Below are 21,113 nucleotides of genomic sequence, written 5' to 3' on the forward strand. Positions count from 1 at the left end.
AATTGGATCGAAAGATGTCGACAATTTGTAAAGATATCAAGGATGATAACCCAAGCTGCTTATCTCCCAGGCGTGGCAAGCCCCCTCAATAGTGGGTCGTCGGGCCGATGAAGCCCTGATAAACACGGGAGTTTGAGGAAAGTGATCGCCGAGATAGACAGTTGTGACGAGATTGGCAGTTGTTGGAAGATTCCCGGCAGAGATTAGGGGGATATTCACCACAGATCCTATCTTGAACAGGCAACTCGGTAAAATATAGGCTTCAAGTGTGGCGTGGAGAATTTCCCCCAACCTTTTTACCCCAGACCCGTCGGCAAGTGGATCCCGATGTCCAACCGAGGATATCGACTTGTATCTCTCTCTGGGCATTTCTATAAGGTAATAGCCTTGGTAGAGTTGTCTTTTGTCGAAAGGTTCCAAGGTTGCTCACGCGTTCAACATGGGAAGTACTATACCCCCAGCTCAGCATGCAAGACTGCTCTGTCGCCAGAACCTGTTGACCAACACGGCTGGGATTGCCCCTGGCTATCTACAAGCGAACTTGCTTGTCCTGCCAGCAAAATATGCCTCCGACTTCCACGATCTATGTCTCCGGAACCCTGTCCCCTGTCCATTGTTGGGCATGACGGCGGATCCCGGTGACCCGAGTGCTGTTCGCCCTGCAGAATGTATACAATCGTCGGACTTTGATGTTCGAACTGATTTTCCCAGATACCGAATTTACTCGGGCGGTAAATTAATGGACAGTCGAAGTGACCTGGTGGAAGTGTGGGGGAATGATCACGTCGCATTTCTGATCGGCTGCTCATTCTCCTTTGAAAATGCCTTGACGGCGGCAGGCTTGCCCCCGCGTCACCAAGCAACAGGGACACTAGTTGCCATGTATCGATCCAACATCCCCTTGTTGCCCGCGGGAGTATTTACCGGGGGCAACTGTATTGTCTCAATGCGACCGTATCGCCCAGAAGAAATCGAGGAAGTGCGTGCCATCACGCGGGCGTATCGATTGACACACGGAGAACCCGTCGCTTGGGGGTGGGATGGCGCGAGGCAACTGGGAATCGTTGACGTGAGCAAGCCAGATTTTGGACAGCCTCAAACCTTCAAGGAAGGTGAAGTTCCGGTGTTTTGGGTAAGTAGTCGAAAGGCTATCTCACACTCCGTACTTTGTCTGACTTCGTTATCCTAGGCGTGCGGTGTGACACCTCAGATGGCCGTCGAGGCAGCAGGGGATAAGATCAAAGGCCTTGTTTTTGCGCATGAACCAGGCCATATGCTAATTACAGACTTGACATCTGACGCTCTCCAGAGTTCGAAGCCAAGAAATATATAAAAACTAGTACAGTCGCTCTTTGTACACAGTAACGCGTTGGTCTGTTAGGAATCGATTTCAAAGCCCCCAAAGTCTACCATAACATTGTTCCCAATACCAAAGACTCCAATGACTGGACCAGTGAAATCGTTGTCCGTCCAGTCAGAAGTGTCAAATTCCGATGCGAACTGCCAATCGCCTTGATCTGCGCAGAAGGAGAATTTCAGCGAAGTCTCGGTGTAATCAATCTTGAACGACATGAGACTTTGAAACGAGACATCGTGACTCTGTTTGTGCGAAATTGACTTGGCCCGATTGAGAGCTTCCAAGTGCACTTGCTGCACACCGAAATTGTAATCAATTGCCAAGAATCGGTGTTCATCCTTGTAAAGACATAGTCCGGCCTGGAGGGAAGTGGCACTCAGCGGACGATACAGCTTCACTGTCGCAGTGCCATGAAGCTTTCGCTGTCGCTGGCCGACGAAAGCAACGGACATGTCCGCACTCGTGAGATCCACTGTATCAGCTTGCAAAGTTACACTACTGCCGTTGATGTGGTATCGTTCCATCTTCGCGTCTCTCAGATATACCCAGTGTACTGCTGACTCCTGATTCTCGAGCAAGATAGGTCGTGTTTCCGAGTCTTCACTCTGATTCGGGGCCTGCACCACCGGCCACTCGTTGTCAGGCCAATCAACAGCTGCCAAAAAGGTTTCACGGCCCATGAAAGATCGTCCCTCTTTCAACCGGATGCCCAACAGAACCACCCACCATTTACCCGCTTGGTCTTGGAAGATGTCTCCATGCCCAGTGTTCTGGGTGTATCGATCGGTACCACTGGCAGTGTACAACGGGTTTCCCGGACAGTGTTCGTATGGCCCCCAGACATCTCGTGATCGTGCAATGCTAAGCATGTGGTTCTGGAATGTACCCCCCTCGGCACACAGCAGATAGTACCAGCCATCCTTTTTGTAGATATGTGGGCCTTCTGTAAACCCCCCTTCTCCATCCTTGCCAGATAAGGGTAGGTTGCGTGATCACCGTGCCGGAATCGAGATCAATTTCCATGTTGAAAATTTGAAACTCGGGGCCAACTTTGCATAGTTGAACATAGACGCGATGATCGTCAAACAGGAGAGATGGATCGATTCCTGGCTCGTCGAATACGATGGGATCTGACCAGTTGCCCGATCGGATGTCGGAAGTGTGAATGATGAATTGCTCGTTGCGCTCATCGCCCGGCAAATTTGAAGCCCCGTGGATCACATTGGTACATATGATATAAGTAGTTCCGTTGTGATGTCGGATTGTGGGCGCGTACAGACCTCCGGTGGCGACCAATGTTGTCCCATCGTCCCACGGGTCGAGGAATGTGGTTGCTCGCGTTAACGACAGCTGAGAGCGTCTACTGATGGCATTTCCTGTGCCGTGTTAGCTCCGAAATGGCAATGAATGAAGCTAGTTACCAATATGTGTCCATGAGACCAGATCGTTTGACATATAGACGGGCAGCCCAGGGAAGAGATGAAAGCTCGAATTGACCAGAAAGAAGGTTCCATCAATCAAGCAGATTGAAGGATCTGGAGAGAATCCAGGAATAATTGGGTTGGAATGAGCCATATCGGAAATGTGACAGATGATTTGGACGAAATCGTCGATAGTCTGGAAGCTCTCAATTTATGTGGCGCGACAACTCAGCTGGCTTTACCCACTTGGGACACGGCGAGCACTCCGCCGTCGTGACATCCATGGATTGAGCGCATGTAAGAGCCCCACGTTTGGCGTTCTATTTAGGCTGAATGTATCGGATAGTCCAACTGAGGGCAGTACATGGTCCACTATAATATATACCATGAGGTTAGCCTGGAGCCCCGATTCGAGGACGAAGAAATCCAAGCTAGAAAGGGCAAGAAGATAGAAAGATTCAAGACAAACAAACATGAGTGAAGATTCCAGTACGACAAAACCCCCAAGGGCCATTTCTACCTAGCAGGAAGACTGTTCCCACGGGTGAAATGGTGGAAGTCACCAAAAATGCGAGCTCTGTAGTTTTACATTCTCGTCTTGATCCTTACCAACACTGCAAATGGATTTGACAACTCAATGATGTGAGAGTCCGTTATATATCCATGTCAACTCACGATGCTCACTTTATATAGGAATGGTCTGCAAACACTCTCGTACTGGCAGGAATATTTCGATCATCCCAAGGGCCCGACACTGGGGTTGTTCAACTGTGTGATGAGCGTAGGTGCCCTAGCCGGACTGACGATTCTACCATATATGCTTGATCACTGGGGTCGAAGAATATGCCTAGTCTCCGGATCTTTCTTCATGCTGCTAGGTGTGGGGCTACAATCGGGTTCCATCAATTTCTCCATGTTTGTTGCTGCTCGGTTTATTCTAGGATTCGGAGACATCTTGGTCATTTGCACGACACCTCTACTAATTGCTGAAATTGCCCCGGCGCAGGACAGAGCTATCTTGGTTACTATAGCTGGCGCCACTTACCACTCTGGTGCATTCATCGCGGCGTGGACGACCTATGGAACCTTGAAAATCACGGTGCGTAAAGTGAAACCATATCCAGAATCCACATTGATCTCATCATACTTTCATTACACAGAGTGACTGGTCATGGAGAGCCCCAAGCCTGATACAAGGGCTGTTCACATTGATCATGCTGGCAGTCGTGTGGTGGATTCCGGAGAGCCCGCGTTACTATGTGTCGAAAGGCCAGCCGCAGAAGGCTTTAGAGATACTTGCATACTACCATGCTGAAGGGAATGAGCATGATGAAGTGGTTCAGCTGGAGTTCACCGAGATCACAACTGCCATCACCATGGAGCAGAATTTGGAGCATTCGGGGTCTTACATGGATTTCCTGCGGACTCCTGGAAATCGGAAGCGACTGCTGATCATCATCACATTTGGACTATTCGCACAGTGGTCTGGCAATGGTCTAGTGTCTTATTACTTGAACCTCATCATGAATAGTATTGGGATCAAAGATGCTGATCGACAATTGTTGATCAATGGGGCTTTGACGTCCTTCAACCTCGCCACAAATTTAGTTTTCAGCTTTTTCGTCGACAAATGGGGACGACGACCGATTATGCTTGTCAGCTCAGCTGGTATGATGGTGGCATTTGTGATATGGACAGCGCTTTCGGCAAAGTATGATGCAAATGCAAGCTCGGGACTTGGATCTGGAGTGTTGGGGATGATTTTTATATATTATCTGTTTTACAATCTAAAGTGAGCATACCAGTACGCTACATCGAGGACAAGCGTTTTTCACTGACACGGTCAACCACTTGGGCAGGTCCGGGCTGATTGCAAGCTACACAACGGAGATTCTCCCATACTCGATGCGCGCCAAGGGATACACAATCATGGAGTTCGCCATGTACATCGCGTTGTTCTTCAACCAATATGTCAACCCAATCGCACTCGAGATTATTCGCTGGCGCTATTACATCTTCTACTGCTGCTTTCTTGCTGTGGAAGTGGGTGTGATTTGGTTCTTCTATCCCGAGACACGCTATCTGCCTCTGGAAGAGATTACGAAGTTATTCGATGGAAATGATATTGCCACGGCGACAAACTTGGAGATGGAAAAATTGGAAGAGAACGGAAAAGTTACAACAGTGGTTCACATTGAAAACGCAAGGGCATGAGAAAGGGAGCTAGCTAGGGGAAGCAAAATCTGAGCGAGACACCCGTGCCGGTTGGACTACAGAGACTAGCAGGAGTCGCGCACTGCCCAGATGCGAGCGGTTATTGTCGAGCCAGAAACCCCATAGTGTAGCATCTGAATCAAGTGGATTGAAATGATGAGATGTCTGGCTTCCCATCAAACGTCTTTTCTCCTCTGTACCAGGTTTCGCAAACTCGGGCCTCCAGCAGCTTTTCTGGTGTCCATTGCATGTCAAGGACTACAAAATCAGCATTTAACCCGGGACTTAGACTTCCAGTAAACTCATTCGCAAATGATGCATAGGCAGCCCCGGACGTTGCCGCCGAAACAGCGGTGGCAAAAGACACCGCTTGCTCGGGGTTGATTCTGTCGGCCATTTCTGGACTAAGAGCTGATCGACGAGTCGCCGCAATGTAGAGGTTAGGCAATGCGTGATGGCTTGCTGTGGGCGCATCAGTTCCGAAACTCAAGGGTGCCCCGCCATCAACAAATTCTCGGTAAGCAAATGCTCGTTCGCAACGTTTCGAGCCTAGCATCTCTGGCCAATCTCCAAAGGTCATCGGATCCAGGTGTACCGGTTGAACCGAGGCGACTATGCCCAACTGACCGAGTCTTTTCGCGTCTTCCGTTGTGGTAATTTCCAGATGTTCGATGCGGTGACGACTCAAATGAAGGTTTGGAAGTTGAGATAGACAGTCAATCGATTGTTGAACCGCTCGATCCCCAATAGCATGTATCGCACATTGTAGCCCAGCTCTGGCAGCTCGGTGCAAAGAGGCCAAGAGGCTATCCGCAGGCCAGATTGGGTCGACTGGGTGGAGAAGATCGCCGTAGGATTGGTGAAGGGATGCTGTGCACCCATCAATTGTCCCGTCACACAGCAACTTGATTCCGTTGATACAAAGCTCGGGACTGCTTGTGCGGTTAAAATCGCGATGCAGCGCGATTGCCCGGTCGATGTGATTATTGATCTCGGTACTGTCTGTTGAAAAAGGAACCAACCAGTGTGCGGCTATGTGCAATGGAAACTTGCCATGCCTCTCCCGATAAGCATTCAGCACTTCCCAGTCCTCCTCCTTCATAGCCATATCCACCAGTCCTGTGTATCCAGCGCGTCGCTGAGCGGCGAATCCAGCATCAACTGCAGCGAGCTTTTGTTCTAGCGAGGCGATCCGATCGAGAAATGGCCAAACAATGTTAAACTGAGCCGCTTCGTCCAAAAGCCCAGATGCAGTCCCATCCCGATGGCGATGTATCTTACCACCTGGGGGATCCGCGCTAGAGTGAACATTCAACTCGATCAGGGCCGCAGTATTGCACCATGTGGAGTGAAGATCCAAGGCCTCGATGTAGATCGGCCGTAGATCTAGGTCGTCCAAAGCTGTGGCAAGGCCTTTGCCGTCTGTCACCGATTGGATCCATCCCCGACACAGAATGCGGGGCTCGGATGGATGTGTGGCTGCATAAACAGCGATAGCTTGGCGAATCTCCGAAAGCGATTGGCACGGTAGAAGATCTAGCTTTTGCAGGGAAAGGCCAAAGTTCAGGATATGCACGTGGCCATCAATAAATCCCGGAAGAACGATGCGGTTATTCAAGTTGACTGTGGGTCCTTCTGCCTGGGCTTGGAAGACTTGCTCGTCGTCCTCGGAGCCGATGTAAGTGATAAGTTCACCTTTGATCACCATGGTAGTAAGAAAGGTATCTTCTTGCTCGGACGAGAGGATTCGGCCATTGATGAAGGTGGTCGTCATGCTAAAAGAGGGACAGTTGAGTAATTTGCAGTTGTTAATTCTCGCGGGTGCATGAGAGCAAGGGAACTGAAAGGGGGAGATAGACAGAGAGAGGGAGAGGGGTAGAAAGAATACACCGCGAAGAAAGCACACAAATAATGCTATCGGCTCAAGTCATACTGAAATTCTCTGCTTCATTTTGTGTGACTTTGCATCAACAACATTCTTTGATCTCACCTACGAAGCGGGGTTCAAGCCGGAGTAACCAGCTTATTCTGGCTCTAGCACTCAACCAAAAGGGAAAATAAACATCAAGTAGGTTAAGAATCTTGACTGAGCGTATTCAAAATCAGGCAAAGGCTGCTCATTCACAAGAGTGAATATGTGTATAGCCATAGGGGAATAGTCCTTTGTGTCCTTTGTCACCATGTATACCAGACTACCAAAAGGATGTGTAGCAAACGGCAAAGAGATAGCACAATACCTAGTGCTGAAAGCCTTTGTCTTTACTTTCTTTCAATGTTGAATCATCAATTCTTTCTTTGTTCTGGGACTGACCTTGTCCGGCACAAAAGCATTTTGCTCGCCCCAACCTTGGATCTTTGGAGCCTCTGCTATCATCCCTCGCGGCAAGAAACCTTGACGTCCCTAAAATATAATCCTGAGCTTAGCTCAGTGAGTATCACTTCTTCAATCCATAAAATGTGCCTTCTCGAGATTCTAGATCACACGGGACCAACTGGCTGTGGTCACGTTTGGATCGTTGATCTCGATAAGTGCCCCGAAGCCAGAAGATTGGGTCAATTTTCTGGTTGTGTCCACCCCCGCGACCAGAGACTTACTCCCCATTCGCGTGAGTGGGAACAATATTCACGCCTCTTCAAAGCGGGCATTGCGAGGATTCCTGGTCCATGCAGAGGATGCCAGAGAGGCCACAGTAAATGGCAGGGTCCTTATTAGATCACCTCTGGGCAATTCTATGGACTAACCCAAATTATTGAGGAAGCAAACGAACCTTGAAGACATATCAGACTTCCGCCCATACACCATAAACCTTGAAAGTTGTATCGTACTAGACACCCGTGAACTCTGCGGATGTCGCGTGGGTCTGCGGTATTGCCATCGGGGCTGCTTGATGTAAACGAAACCTTCCAAATTTCCAACCTGGGAAGGTTCCAACGTTCGACTGTGAAATTCCGTATGACAGGTAGACATGGTAGACATGGTAGACATGGTAGACATGGTAGGGATCACCTAGATCAGAGGATGTAGTGCAGTCATTCAGTGACGAGATAACAAGACCGCAGTTTCCAAAAGAGTGCCGACAGGGTGGACCTTCCGAATTGGGAAAAGGGGCACTCCGGTTTTCGGCGACGTGGCACGTGACTGCAGTCAGCCTTCAAACCAGCAACGTCGTGCAACTTCGCTACAACTCGGAGCTGTGAAGTACGGGGAGTAAACATGTAATTTTGTGCACATGACTTACCGAAGATGACAACTTCTCCGCGCAAGTCATATCGAAAACCTCGTCGCCCGCCTGCTTCGCTCAGGACAAAAGTCGGTTGCTTGACCTGTAGGTATATATTCATGCTCAAAGAGAACGATGTGGAATATGATACCTTTTTTGATCCACCAGCTACGCAGTACTAGCATGCTGAGCTGATTGCCGTTTTTCAATATGCCGTGCTGACAATTTTGGAGGTCGGAAGCGAAGAAAGAAATGTGACGAAACTCCTCTCACATGCCTCAACTGTAAAAAGCAAGCCGTTGAATGTTTTTGGCCATCTGGACATCCATTTCAGACACAGTGGGACCATGACCTCCCTCATAGTCAGATCGGCTTGCCGCAGTCACCAGTGTTTCAAGAATCAACTTCCCCTTGCGATGGCTTCGCTGAATTTCGATCTACGACAACCACTCGGCTGGCCGCAATGAAGGTCACCAATCAGGACCAATCGCGCTCAAAGAAACTCTCCCAGATTTTGCATCCGATGACTTCTACACCCCCTGGTCAAGGTGGTGCTTTGCAGACAGAACAACAATACTTGATCAGGAGAAGCCAGTACTCCCCAGCTCTTACTACCCGTAGTGCCCTTCTATTCGATTTCTTGCGCACAACATTTCTTCCGCAGCTCATCCGACCAGCTGCAACATGTCGCCTGATCGAGTTATTTAGCCGGGAGTCACTGGTCATGGCAACCCAAGTTCCTGCCTGCATGCATGCATTGCTTGCATGTTCTGGCGCCGAGATTCCCGCCCAATCGGCGGATATCCAAGAAATGACTCAATATCATTACGCCAAAGCGGTGGCTGGATTACGCAAGAGCTTGGAAAAGCAAGGATCGGCCAAGGGATGGTTGGTGACCATGCATACCGTCCTGATGCTATGCATATATGAGGTCAGTCCACGACAGGTATTGATTTGCAAGCGATCGACCTACTTACTAGCAAGCAGAGATCTAAACCTCGTGGCCCTGTAAGCGCAGTGATTCATTTGACGGGGGCCGCTCAATTGATTCATCTTGCCTCCCAGTACTGGAAGACAACATCCGACATCTCGGAGAAAGAACACATGATGCAACGCCTAGTCTATGAATCGTTCATCTTTCATGCTGCAACGAGTCTGCCGTTTCATGGATGCGATCAGACTACCTCCAATATCGAATCCGCGTTTTCCCTGGCAGAGAGCCATCTCAGCCAGTACTTTCACATACCAGTACTCTCCCATCCAGAGTCTCCCGTATTAGGGGTCGCACCTCAACTTTTCCGCTGCAGTTTTGCCATATATCGTCTTTCTCAATCCTTCTCCTCCACCCAGCCCAACCAAGAATTGATCCACGGGCTCGAAACCGAGCTGATTCATTGGGACCGCTGGACTAGTGCAGCGGCCTTGTTGGACGAGCCTTTCGTGTTTCCAAATGACGAAAGTCGGTGCTATCGTTGTGCCCACGAGTCATGGCATCAAATGATAGAAAAGAGACGTAATGCCGTGGTTGGGCCACGTCTGTACCTTTTAGGTTGTCGAATTTTATTGCAGCGAATGCTCAACTCGGACCGAAGCCGACCAGATCCGGTCGTTGACTGTCTTCTCAAAGAAGGCATGAGCGCGGTACAAAGTTTACAACCTGCGCTAGATTATTTCGCCGAATATTACTGCTGGCCGTTCTATGTCTTAGGGATTCACCTGGCGGAGTCATCGGATCGGGATTGTCTTTTGGCTCAAATTGCAGCGTTTTGGGCAGCCACAAGGAACGGGACTATGAAAAGACTCTCAGAGATACTTCGCTTGTCATGGCAGGCAGAGGAGGTCAATTGATCGTAATCGGGGGTGGCTTTAAGGGGAGTTCAAAACACCTTTCAAGGTTCCAAGGTTCCCCGTGAACGTGGCCCCAGATACTCCGTATAACTGTATAAACGGGGACAGGTGCTTTCTGCGCTTGTGAGGAAGGCCGGTAAGACCTCCTCCGGCTTCCTGATTATTGAGATTATTGACCACGCAGTCTTGGAACAAAGAATGCCCTTGTTTTTTTCCCTCCCCCTTTCAAGCTGGTCAACTCCGAAAGTCGGTTGTTCGGCAATCGTGCCGATCCAGCTTATTTGTCAGCGGATGGATTATTAATGCCCATGTGGAATTGTATTTGCGACTTTGGGGATTGAATATATGTTCTCCTCTATCTCTTCCAAGGTTACGTCTCCTTAATCTCCTTCATTCTTCACAGAAAGATCAAACAGCGACGATGGGATCAACTGCGTTCAATTCCCCAGCGGTTGAACATGCAAGCGGGCTGCCATACTTCACTCCCGCCAACAATGCAGGAGCCGCTGTTGACCCACAAGCCTCAGAAACACCAACCCTTTTCCGCCCTTTAAAAATCCGAGATGTCACATTCAAAAACCGAGTGATTGTAGCACCAATGTGCATGTACTCGGCACAATCCGATCCCGCTTCCCCTGCGGTAGGCGCTCTCACGGACTATCACATCGCACACCTTGGCCATTTGGCCACCAAAGGCGTCGGCTTGATATTGATTGAGGCCACAGCCGTCCAGCCCAATGGTCGCATTTCACCGAACGACAGTGGACTCTGGCAAAAGGGTACCCAGTCGGAGCAATTCAAGGGTCTGCGCCGTGTGGTGGATTTCGCTCACAGCCAAGGTGCTAAGATCGGCATTCAGCTGTCGCACGCTGGCCGAAAGGCTAGCACCGTGGCCCCCTGGCTCTCGTCCCAAGGTAAAAAGCGGAGCATCAAAGCCGACGAGAGCGTGGGGGGTTGGCCAGCCAATGTGGTTGGCCCCTCTGGCGGAGATGAGCAGATCTGGGCGCCGGGGGATCAGTTCTGGGCTCCTCGCGAGCTGAGCACTGCCGAGGTCGAAGAGATCGTTCAGGCGTTTGCGCGGAGTGCAGAATTGTCCGCCCAAGCCGGAGTGGATGTGATTGAAATACACGGTGCGCATGGGTATTTGATCCATCAATTCCTCAGCCCTGTCACAAACCGGCGAGTCGACAAATATGGCGGCAGCTTGGAGAACCGAGTTCGAATTGTATCCGAAATTGCTGCCGCGATCCGTGCTGTTGTTCCAAGTGGGATGCCACTCTTTCTTCGAATCAGCGCCACGGAGTGGCTCGAGAATGAGACCGTCGCAGCCCAGACAGGAAGTTGGGACATGGCCTCCTCCATCGAAGTGGCCAAGTTGCTGCCTGAATTGGGTGTAGATTTCCTAGACGTGAGCTCTGGAGGAAATCACAAAGATCAACATCTTGAGCCTCATACGAATTACCAAATCGATCTTGCTGCCAAACTTCGCCGCGAGATCCACGCTGCTGATCAAAAGACGCTCATTGGCGCGGTCGGGTTCATCACAGAGGCTGAATTTGCGCGCGACATAGTTGATGGAGCGGAAGAGGCCGAAGGGACTGAAGCAATGCTGTCTGGCAAGGACCCTAAAGCGGACGCGGTCCTGCTGGCTCGTCAATTCCTTCGCGAACCGGAATGGGTATTGACTGCCGCAAAGACACTGGGTGTCAAGACTACGGTGCCCTGGCAGTTTGCCAGAGGGTTGCTGTGAATCCTATCAATATCTTTAAGTGCCGACAATCACTATCACAGACATTCTTTCAAGGCAAGCCAAACGATTCATTCAGCCCATCACAAATGTAGACATAGTACGGAGTAGCAATGTCGAGTTCACCAAACCGCCGCAGCAAGGGATGTGATGTGAATTGCCCGCTGATCATTTCCTTTTGTCAACGGGGTAATTTCCACCTCAATGCGTCTGCATGTTTCAACCCATTTATTGTTTTTGCAGCGCGTGAAATCCAGATATGACTGGAAAAAGAGCGAATCGCATGACTTTGCTAAGACACACCTCATGCATTGTCTAGCGGTCGACCAGTTAATCCTCAACGTGCAACGCCAAGCCCCGGGCCAAGACTCGGGGGCCGATGTTACAATGCGTCTCGAGCTAAACATGCACAATCTTTGTGCACGGCAGTCAAGGTGAGACAAAGATAAGATGCGATATAAAGCCTGCTGCCTCGAGCTCTACATTTGCCGTAAAGCCTTTTTTGGATTCCTCGGGCCAAGTTCCTCTCGCATTCCAATTTGACTTTGTCTCGAAGGATCATCACAATGGGCATCTCTGGAGTCGCGTGGCTCTTGGTGGTCTGCCAGCCCTTGCTGAGTGGAGCACTGCCGACTCCGTCGCCACCTGGAATACCATCTGCCTCCACTGCCGTCAGTGAACTTGCGGGACTGACGGTAGCTGCCCAGGGATCACAGGACGGGTACAGCCGGACTTTGTTTCCGCACTGGATCACCCAAAGCGGGTGAGTTGAAAGAACAGGGCTTCCCCATGAACTGATATCTAAATCAAGATAGCACATGCAACACACGTGAGGTCGTATTGGCTCGAGACGGAACAAATGTGGTCCAAAGCTCTAGTTGCGCTGCCACAAGTGGATCCTGGTACTCTCCATATGACGGTGCAACTTGGTCAGCTGCAAGTGACGTTGACATTGATCACATGGTTCCGTTGTCGAACGCCTGGAAGGTAAAATAAATCTCTGTTGTAATCTCAATCAGTGGTATATTGACCGTCTCATAGTCCGGTGCTGCTAGCTGGACGACGGAAGATCGCCGTGCTTTCGCCAATGACCTTACGAACCCCCAACTTCTCGCCGTCACAGATAGTGTGAACTCATCAAAGGGAGACAAGGGCCCCGAAGACTGGAAGCCCCCTTTGGGTATGGCTAGACCCCCGTTCACGAATGATTGATTTCTCATTAACACTCAAACAGCGTCTTATTACTGCACGTATGCCAAGATGTGGGTCAAGGTGAAGTCAGTCTACAAACTCACTGTGACTTCAGCTGAAAAGTCTGCTCTTGTCCAAATGCTGGACACATGTTGAGAATATTTGCTCTGAGCGAAGGCCCCCTTTAATTTCAGCGATTAGAACGATGACTGATGGAGGATCATGGAAGCAAGTGATGCGACATTGAGGGAAAGTCTGCCCTGGCGGTATACAGCCATAATCCAAAATTTCAAGTAGAAATGATATTTTTAGTGACTGCGGTTGAGATTCCAGGGTTCCACCAAGGGATTAAAGGAGCTGATCTGGTCCAAAGCAATATGGAGTTGGCGAAACTGTTCTCCTTTTGACCTCTATGGGCCGTACCCGGATAGATAGACCCAACTGGACCTTACATCGCGCTTCCCAGGCCTGCGTCACTCATCACTGTGCATGCCTCAATCCTGAAATGTTAGTTGAAGACGATGTGGGTGGTGGTCCTCTCCAACCCAAGCAAGTGAGAAATTGGCCGCCGTAAATGTGCCGGGCCCGATGACCACCAAGTTCTAGGTAGTCATTGATCATTTTTTTCTCGTATCATGGTGACGCTGGACCACACATCCAAGCTTGATCAAATGAGGACCGCCGCTGTTCTCTGGGGGAAAGATCTCCGATAAGCATCTGCGCATTCTCACTTCAATGTGTCGATGGCAATGAATGGATGTGTCGTTTGATTCATAATTGTTTCGCCTGCTAGGCTTCATCCGTGCTCTGCAAAGTCTGCGAGAGGCATATAGCGACGAATTTTGCCGTGCAAAACGGCCTCCTCCACGGACTTGAGATCCAGGACTCGTTCGGAGAAGAACGCCTTTACATTAGCCCAGTCACCATTCTGATGGGCTTTCTGTACCACGTCTCGTGAGTTCAACATAAAGTCCATAATCTTGGGTGCCCAGCGGTCGCCAAACCAGTTGTCAGAAAAGCGACCGTAATGGTTAAACTTGCGTAACCAGCTGTCATATGAAGGATACGGGTAGTGTAACACGATTGCCTCCTCCACGGAAGGGGTCAATACCCTGCCGGTGTGCCCAGAAAATGAGTGAGCCCCTCTTGGCTCAACGGTGGACCCCAGGCGGACTGCGCTTTTGCCATTGCCGTAGGCTAAGAAGTTGGCGTTGTGCTCCACCCCGTTCACCCAAAAGAACACGCAGTCTCTAAATGGATCCACGGTTTCGAAAGCGACCGGAAGGGCCTCATAATTGGTGAAGGTAACGAGGCCTACCCCGGGGTCACGAGCCCATGCAGAGGACTCTAGTAGAGGCCCATATAGCAATTCATCCAGGTCCATGTGGAGGAGCCAGGTGTAGCCACGCTCTATCAGGTAGGTGATTGCATGCCTCATATTGGCCATTTGGCGCCTGATGAGGCGACTTTCCGGCGTCATCCGAGGCTCGACCTGCGATCCATTCAAGAGCGTGACGGGTTTGTCCTTGCACAGTCGCTCAAAGGTGGGACGCTCATCCGGGTCGTCCATGTATATCACTACGTGCTCCACCCAGCGCAAATGATACTCGAGCCAAGTCGGAAGAGTAGGCCCGGGATGTAGGATCGTGGTGGCTATCGCGATGGACACATCGGGTTGAATTGTGTCAAAGCCGCCCGTGGATTTGCGAGCAAGGGTATGGTTTTCGCTCTTGCTCGATGAGTTTCCGTACCAAAGGCCATAGATGGACACAATGCCCAGTACACTTAATGCCAAGATCCAAGATGGTGTTTGGTTGGTCTGCAAGCACTTGCGCATCGTGTCACATATATTAGAAGAAGCTGCGGGGGGTTTGTCGGACGTGCCCAGGTGGGGAGGGGTGGAGAAAGAGACAAGTGAAAACAGGACCAGTGCCCACAAATGGGAAATATCAACTTGAGAGTCGACGTGAGCCTTGGGAGGACTTGGGTCTTGGGATGGAATAATCCGTACGGAGTATTCGGGGAGTCCGATTTAAAGCGAAAAAATCACGGCCGGGGGGCCGGGGGTTGATGTCGCAAGCCGAAAAAAACTCATGTGAGGCTGAGACCTTCCAAGGCCCCGGAAGTTTTGAAACTTGCAGCCTCGTCTTGGCGTGGAAAGGAATGTTGGAGAAATGTTGGAGAAATGTCTGGTACAGAGTACCCCTGTATGATTAGTACTTTCAGAGTAAATGCCAGACAATGTTGACAATATTGACAATATTGACAATGTCAAGCACAAAAGTCGATCGGGTTGATGGCATTGCGTGGTCAAGTCTCCACCTCCCAAGGCCCCCATGTTTTTGTTCCAATTGCCACGCTCTTTGTATACGTATTCTCTGTACATTGGATAAATTTCCATTTCCTCAAAAAGCCACATGTGTTACTCCGTTTTAATTTAATATTACTTCATATCTTCGGGGAGACCTCGGGGCTAGGTTATTATTGCTAGTTAACTTCCCAAGTGCATCTTCCCGTCAAGCTTTTGTGGACCCTACCCGTACACTTCCAAACTGGTACGGAGTACGGAGTATACCGCAACCCCACCTGGGCACCGATCTGACAATCCTCGTACTCGATTTTGCATATACTTCCATTTTCCTGCGACCGTTCCATATATATTTGAGAATTTCCAAGGTTATCCCCCAATAATGTTTCTCATCATTTTGTGATATATAATTATCAAGTATCCAATATGATCGCTACCTAATATTCCGGCCTGAACTCTCATCGAGAGAATTGCACACACAACCAATGAACCTGAGAGGCAAATGGTCGAAACCCAAATAACTAACTAGCAAAACTCGAGGAGAAGAAAAACAAAGAGTCAACGCAAATCAAATGAAAAGAGAACATCCATGGATGGATGGAGTCATCAGGCCATCACCAGGGGATCTAAGGGCGCGAACGAAAGCCCACACAAAGGCCCTCTAGTGAATCTCTTTTTTGCTTAGCATTGGCGGTCCAGATGTCCGGTGATCATATCCAGATATGCTTGAGTGCGGGGAGTGAAAGCTTCGATTCCTTCCACCTTGGAAGCATCGTCCCACAATCGCAGTGAAACCATATCATCTCGGAGAGGGTCTGCTTCGAACGCTTTCAGATCATCGCCCTGAAAAGGGCCACCTTGGAACTCGAGAGACTTTTGGGAGGCGGTAGAAAGGGATATGTAATACTCTCGGCTCTTCGCCGTTAGGTAACTGGAAGGTCAGGGTGGAAGCAAAACTGATTTTCGGGCCACATACCGTTTCGCTGCAACGTGACTATTCACCAAGCGAGACACCGTCTCACTAAATTCCAGAGAATGAAGATAAGAAGCACCAATGGCCTCATGGCCCACACGACCAACGTTGGCTTGGCTTGGACCCAGTTCCATACGTGCCTCTCGGGTGGATTCCAAAGGAACGATCTGGCCAATGTCATGCAATAAAGCAGCTATCACCAATTCATCACGAGCATCTATGAAGCTGTCAGCACTTGTGATTGGTGTGCAAAATTCTCTACTCACTGGCTTGGAGGCATGGTGTGCTGCTTGTAGACAGTGCTCCAACTGACTGATTGACTCTCCGATGTAGTCGCCCTGGCCATATCTTTCCAAAGCGTCAAGCAACGCCAATGCCTTTTCCCTTGATGATAATTTCTCCATTATTCTTCGAACTTTATTTAAGACTCTACCGAGGTCAAAATTCCTTTAATTGTCGAAAGATATAAGAAAGGAGAAGAAATCATTGGGCGGGGGGATGGCCTTTTATAGAGCGGAGCGATCCAAATGTGAGCCCCCTCGAAGGGTTACCGTCCTTCGAATTAATACCGATTTCGCAGACATATGGTTCATCTTCCAAGATTACACGTGCCCTGATTGAGAAGCGATTGGTCATTGTCCCGAGGGCCCACATCTCTCTATGATCTATGGGTGAACGGACCTGTTGCCAACAAACTCATCTCTACGTCTAGATTGGCCGGCCGCTGCTTCCACTGTATCAGAGAATTATCACTGCCTAGGTACCTCTGATTCAGGCTATGGAATGAGACGCCCTCTCGTTGATCAAACTGCAGAATTGACTTCGGTGTCCACACTTAACATGGGTGACCCGAAGGCATACCGAGCACGGCCTTCTTCGTAAGAAAGCCCATTCTTGCGCATGTGCGTTGCAGGCCAGACCTCTCGACGATCAGCGTAGTACTGATCATGTAGGTTTCCCTCGACCGCACAGTTGTATGTTGCGTAGATGGCGCGTCGGTCTTTCGAACTACCGTTCGCCCCACTGCGATGTGCCAGATACGAGCCAAAAATCAGGATATCACCTTGCTTCTGTGAGAAAACTTCCTTTCAACATCTGCGAATGTTTTGGATTCTGCTTACCAGACTCGAGTTCCGCTGGCGTCCACACATTGCTTTCAACCCAGTCCGAGGTGATGCATCGGTCTTGTCCGAGAGGGACTTCCATGCGGTGACTTCCGCTGACCACTTCGAGACCTCCATTGGCTGCGTTCATTTCGTCCACAGCCGCAAGAATAGTCAAATGCTTGATGTTCTTGACATGTGTATAGGCATTGGCGTCGATGTGAGGGGCGAAACCACCTATGATGCATGTGAACAATTGTTTCAGGAACCTGCCAAAGAGTATTTTCCGTACCACTTCCGGACAACTTGTAGTTGATATTCTCCTTGAAAAGGATCATGTCTTCTCCTGCTAGTTGATTCAGCAGCCTTGTGGCACGTTTCCCTCGGAGGAAGCCATTGAACCCGGCATGCGAATTGGCAAAGTTTTCGGTGCGACAGAGGACGTGTTTGCCCTCCGAGTTCACCTCTTGATAAGGCATTCAGGGAGCGTCAGGGGTGCACGGAAGATCATGGACTTCAGATGCCCATTTTTGCAACAACTTTGATTCATCGGAAGTGAAGAAACCGCGCACTAGCAGGTACCCATTGTCCTGAAAGCTCTGAAGTTGGTCATCAGAGAGGGTAAAGTAAGAATCGTTCATTTTGCGTTTTGCAAGGACTGAACTCAAGTGAACAAAACAAGGATTAAACGCCGGTGCGAGTTTTGCGGCCTGCTAGACATGGGCTTTATAGACCGAGCCATCCCCACGGCCGGTCAAGACCTCAGGTGTCGCGCTTCATGCCGAGATCAACGTTGCACGGCTCATGTAGTAGATAGAGCCACATTAGAAGAGGTAGTGGTCGTGGTAGTGGTATGTTGTATAGAATGGCTGGCACATGGGAAGAAGGTGAGCTCTAATAGGGGGGTCAATTTGAGCCCACTGCGCTACTCCCGCTTGGGCCGGGGAAATGGGGACCGCCAAGCCTCCCGAGGTCCGTGAAGCGGAAGTCGGCAATCTCAACCATGGAACCGCGCACATTGTGGAGCTTGTGTCACTGAGCTTGGACCATTTGCGTGACACATGGGGCTGCAGGTACACAGAGATACGATCGAGTACAACGTCGAGTACTACGCCAGGATCTCGCACTTCCTAGCAAGGTTTCCCGTGTCTCTACTTCTCTCTGCCATTGGTTCGATCGGGACCAGTCCACAGTTCAGTCCATCCAAGAACCTGCGTATATAGACCTCAAAAGCTTCCTATCTCAAGCTCCGCGTATTTGTCTTGGATTCCCGAGGTCCGGAATCGAAGCCGACATGTATCTGTCTCCCAGCGATGTCAGAATGAAGTCCACAGAGTCAGAAAAAGAGCCTCCCCAGGCTGAGTGGGACATCGAAGAACGGGAGCCTGAGAAGAAACGTTCGGGCGTGCTCAACGTAGTGGTTTCTGGGCTTCCCTAATCCCTAATAGTTATAACGCTCAGATCAGTGAGTGAAGTCGAAGTCGAAGTCGAACATGGACAGCGTGTGAAGATGAACTTACTGTGGAGTAGTTGGGTATATGGAACCTTTGTTCTCAATGCTGTGAGTACTAGAACGCCGTGGTGCCTGCAAGCCCTGACCAAAACTCATCACTGATTTGCAAAACTAGCTACAAGGACGGAATGTCTTCAACCATCAAGTCGCGCCTTTCGAACTCGTATCTTATTGGCGAAATTTTTGGCATGGTCTTTTTTGGTGTTTTGATTGATCGCATAGGGCGCCGGACGGGTATTGTCGCTGCGACGGCCTTCCTGGTGATTGGAGTGTCACTGGCAACTGCCGCTCACGGAAATTCCCAGCTAGGGTAAGTTTCTACCAGTTCTGGGTTGCAGTGGTTAATGAAAGCTAAATCGACATTCAGCATGTTTTGGATGATGATCGTGGCAAGAGGAATCGCTGGATTCGGCGCGGGGGGAGAGTATCCTGTCTGTGCCACCAGTGCCACAGAAGCTGCGGACGAGACAGCACAGCTACGAAAGCGACGTGGGTTCTTGGTTGCGGTGACGACTGACTTTGCCGTGGATCTGGTGAGTTCAGGTGCTACCCGAAACAAGGATACTGCTCACACTGCTATAGGGCTTTGTCGCTGCTGGTTTAGTGGCACTGATTGTACTTGCTTGTTATAACCAACGAGGTTCAGAGGGGGTTTGGCGAGTCACGTTTGGGCTGGGTATAGTGGCAAGTCTTCAATTCTCGATCGAATCCACAATTTGGGTGCGGCCTAACATATGGATGCCTAGCTCCCGCTGTCAATATGTTTCTTTCGGATTCGAATGATCAACTCCACTCAATATCGAAAGCATGCCATCAAATTAAACTATCCATATTGGTTAGTTCTCCGCCGTTATTGGAAACCAATGCTTGGGACATGTAAGCGACGGCCCTTAGAATCCGAGGATGATGGACTTGGCTAACAGTGACAATGAAGCATTGGCTTGGTTCTGCTATGACTTTGTCACATACCCATTTGGCCTGTTTTCTTCCACGATCATTGCGCAGCTCAACCCCAACAACTCAACAGTTCAAAATATTGGGTATGGGGTAGGTCATGACACCTCCAAATCCACCGACGGCCGATGTAGCTAACAGTAATATCTGCAGACAGTGATCAACTGCTTTTATCTTCCAGGCTGCTTGCTTGGGGGTCTTCTCATGGATCGGATCGGTCGGAAGCAGACCATGACCCTCGGTTTCATACTCTGGGCCGTATGGGGCTTCATTTTGGGAGGTGCACTGCAGCCAATTCAACAAGTCTTCCCACTTTTCATAATCATGTACGGTGTTTTTCAAGCACTTGGCGAGATGGGACCTGGTGTCTCGACGTTCCTCTGCGCTTCCGAGTCGATTCCCACCCCGTTGCGGGGACATTTCCTGGGATTGGCAGCTGCGGTTGGGAAAGCCGGTGCGTCCATTGGGACCGAAGTCTTCACCCCTATTCAAGACTCCTTTGATTCAACCGTCCAGGGGCAGCAAGCCGTTTTTTTGATAGGCGCAGCATTCACAGTGGTTGGTGGTCTCATTGCCTGGTTTCTCATTCCTGATATGTCTCGAGAACTGGAGTCAGAAGACGCCAAATTCAAAACATACTTGGCAGAGAATGGCTATGATGTGAGCATGTACGGGGAGGCATTGGTCATCAACCCGCGTACCTCGAGCTGATTCGGTACGTGTAACGGGAATCAAAGACAGCTCAGATCGATATGACGAGAAGTACCACAAAGGCCAGAGAGCTATCCGAGGTAAATCGGATGACTGAGACCTTGGGACTCTGAGGACGTTCAAGGCAGAGCATTTTGGATGTGTCTTGGCCAGAGAAATGGCAGTCGATTATTGATGGCGTACCACCAGTGCACCGCAGTGCCGACCCGAATCCCCTTATAGAAAAACGGTAAATAATTCACTCCGCGCTCAAAGTCAAGCACCTGGGCGCCCATTGGGACATGGTGTCAATGTGTCATGTTTCAGACCAATGTAACATTGAGTGCACGGAGGGTAGTGGTTCAAGTACATATATCGTGCCTGTGTAGGTGATTGCAAACATACCAAAGCAGATGTGGGCATGGAGGTGGAAAAAATCACAGCCCGCAGGCGGGTCAATCTATTTTCACCCTTCTCCTGGCCCCTTTGCCCCCAGACCCTAGAGGGATTTTACCCGGCCCTGTACCCATCTCTCAGTCTTAAAACTTTCCATTTCCCCGCAAAAAAAAAAAA

General features: G+C 49.9%; 11 protein-coding genes across 11 annotated transcripts; 6 read left to right on the forward strand and 5 right to left on the reverse strand.

Moving 5' to 3' along the window:
* Positions 1-439: 439 nt before the first annotated feature.
* On the forward strand, positions 440-1,333 carry N7506_003856 (DUF1445 domain protein; the record flags this gene model as incomplete). Its single annotated transcript, XM_056953151.1, has 2 exons — positions 440-1,132; positions 1,190-1,333. 2 exons carry the CDS (start codon positions 440-442, stop codon positions 1,331-1,333), a joined length of 837 nt encoding a protein of 278 aa, XP_056814843.1.
* A 44-nt stretch (positions 1,334-1,377) lies between these two features.
* Positions 1,378-2,932, reverse strand: N7506_003857 (putative xylosidase/arabinosidase; the record flags this gene model as incomplete). Its single annotated transcript, XM_056953152.1, has 3 exons — positions 1,378-2,322; positions 2,354-2,733; positions 2,779-2,932. 3 exons carry the CDS (start codon positions 2,930-2,932, stop codon positions 1,378-1,380), a joined length of 1,479 nt encoding a protein of 492 aa, XP_056814844.1.
* Positions 2,933-3,415: 483 nt separating this feature from the next.
* Positions 3,416-4,992, forward strand: N7506_003858 (putative hexose transporter; the record flags this gene model as incomplete). The annotated part of the gene is made up of 4 exons (XM_056953153.1): positions 3,416-3,420; positions 3,472-3,877; positions 3,939-4,570; positions 4,638-4,992. The coding sequence occupies 4 exons, from the start codon at positions 3,416-3,418 to the stop codon at positions 4,990-4,992; spliced, it is 1,398 nt and encodes a 465-aa protein (XP_056814845.1).
* Positions 4,993-5,131: 139 nt separating this feature from the next.
* Positions 5,132-6,766, reverse strand: N7506_003859 (amidohydrolase; the record flags this gene model as incomplete). Its single annotated transcript, XM_056953154.1, has 1 exon — positions 5,132-6,766. One exon carries the CDS (start codon positions 6,764-6,766, stop codon positions 5,132-5,134), a length of 1,635 nt encoding a protein of 544 aa, XP_056814846.1.
* A 1,910-nt stretch (positions 6,767-8,676) lies between these two features.
* N7506_003860 (uncharacterized protein) lies at positions 8,677-9,225 on the forward strand (the record flags this gene model as incomplete). The annotated part of the gene is made up of 1 exon (XM_056953155.1): positions 8,677-9,225. The coding sequence occupies one exon, from the start codon at positions 8,677-8,679 to the stop codon at positions 9,223-9,225; it is 549 nt and encodes a 182-aa protein (XP_056814847.1).
* Positions 9,226-10,482: 1,257 nt separating this feature from the next.
* On the forward strand, positions 10,483-11,811 carry N7506_003861 (NADH:flavin oxidoreductase/NADH oxidase; the record flags this gene model as incomplete). The annotated part of the gene is made up of 1 exon (XM_056953156.1): positions 10,483-11,811. The coding sequence occupies one exon, from the start codon at positions 10,483-10,485 to the stop codon at positions 11,809-11,811; it is 1,329 nt and encodes a 442-aa protein (XP_056814848.1).
* A 563-nt stretch (positions 11,812-12,374) lies between these two features.
* N7506_003862 (HNH endonuclease family protein) lies at positions 12,375-13,155 on the forward strand (the record flags this gene model as incomplete). The annotated part of the gene is made up of 4 exons (XM_056953157.1): positions 12,375-12,571; positions 12,624-12,795; positions 12,850-12,988; positions 13,043-13,155. The coding sequence occupies 4 exons, from the start codon at positions 12,375-12,377 to the stop codon at positions 13,153-13,155; spliced, it is 621 nt and encodes a 206-aa protein (XP_056814849.1).
* Positions 13,156-13,795: 640 nt separating this feature from the next.
* Positions 13,796-14,836, reverse strand: N7506_003863 (uncharacterized protein; the record flags this gene model as incomplete). The annotated part of the gene is made up of 1 exon (XM_056953158.1): positions 13,796-14,836. The coding sequence occupies one exon, from the start codon at positions 14,834-14,836 to the stop codon at positions 13,796-13,798; it is 1,041 nt and encodes a 346-aa protein (XP_056814850.1).
* A 1,152-nt stretch (positions 14,837-15,988) lies between these two features.
* N7506_003864 (HD domain-containing protein) lies at positions 15,989-16,684 on the reverse strand (the record flags this gene model as incomplete). Its single annotated transcript, XM_056953159.1, has 2 exons — positions 15,989-16,238; positions 16,284-16,684. 2 exons carry the CDS (start codon positions 16,682-16,684, stop codon positions 15,989-15,991), a joined length of 651 nt encoding a protein of 216 aa, XP_056814851.1.
* A 399-nt stretch (positions 16,685-17,083) lies between these two features.
* Positions 17,084-17,862, reverse strand: N7506_003865 (phytanoyl-CoA dioxygenase family protein; the record flags this gene model as incomplete). Its single annotated transcript, XM_056953160.1, has 3 exons — positions 17,084-17,343; positions 17,402-17,620; positions 17,676-17,862. The coding sequence occupies 3 exons, from the start codon at positions 17,860-17,862 to the stop codon at positions 17,084-17,086; spliced, it is 666 nt and encodes a 221-aa protein (XP_056814852.1).
* Positions 17,863-18,677: 815 nt separating this feature from the next.
* On the forward strand, positions 18,678-20,561 carry N7506_003866 (uncharacterized protein; the record flags this gene model as incomplete). The annotated part of the gene is made up of 8 exons (XM_056953161.1): positions 18,678-18,780; positions 18,914-18,944; positions 19,012-19,206; positions 19,264-19,429; positions 19,479-19,616; positions 19,643-19,772; positions 19,831-19,943; positions 20,004-20,561. 8 exons carry the CDS (start codon positions 18,678-18,680, stop codon positions 20,559-20,561), a joined length of 1,434 nt encoding a protein of 477 aa, XP_056814853.1.
* Between the last annotated feature and the right edge of the window lie 552 nt (positions 20,562-21,113).

The sequence above is a fragment of the Penicillium brevicompactum genome, assembly GCF_028827555.1.
Source record: "Penicillium brevicompactum strain IBT 35665 chromosome Unknown utg000002l_segment0_segment0, whole genome shotgun sequence".
In the NCBI taxonomy this organism is placed as follows: Eukaryota; Fungi; Ascomycota; class Eurotiomycetes; order Eurotiales; family Aspergillaceae; genus Penicillium; species Penicillium brevicompactum.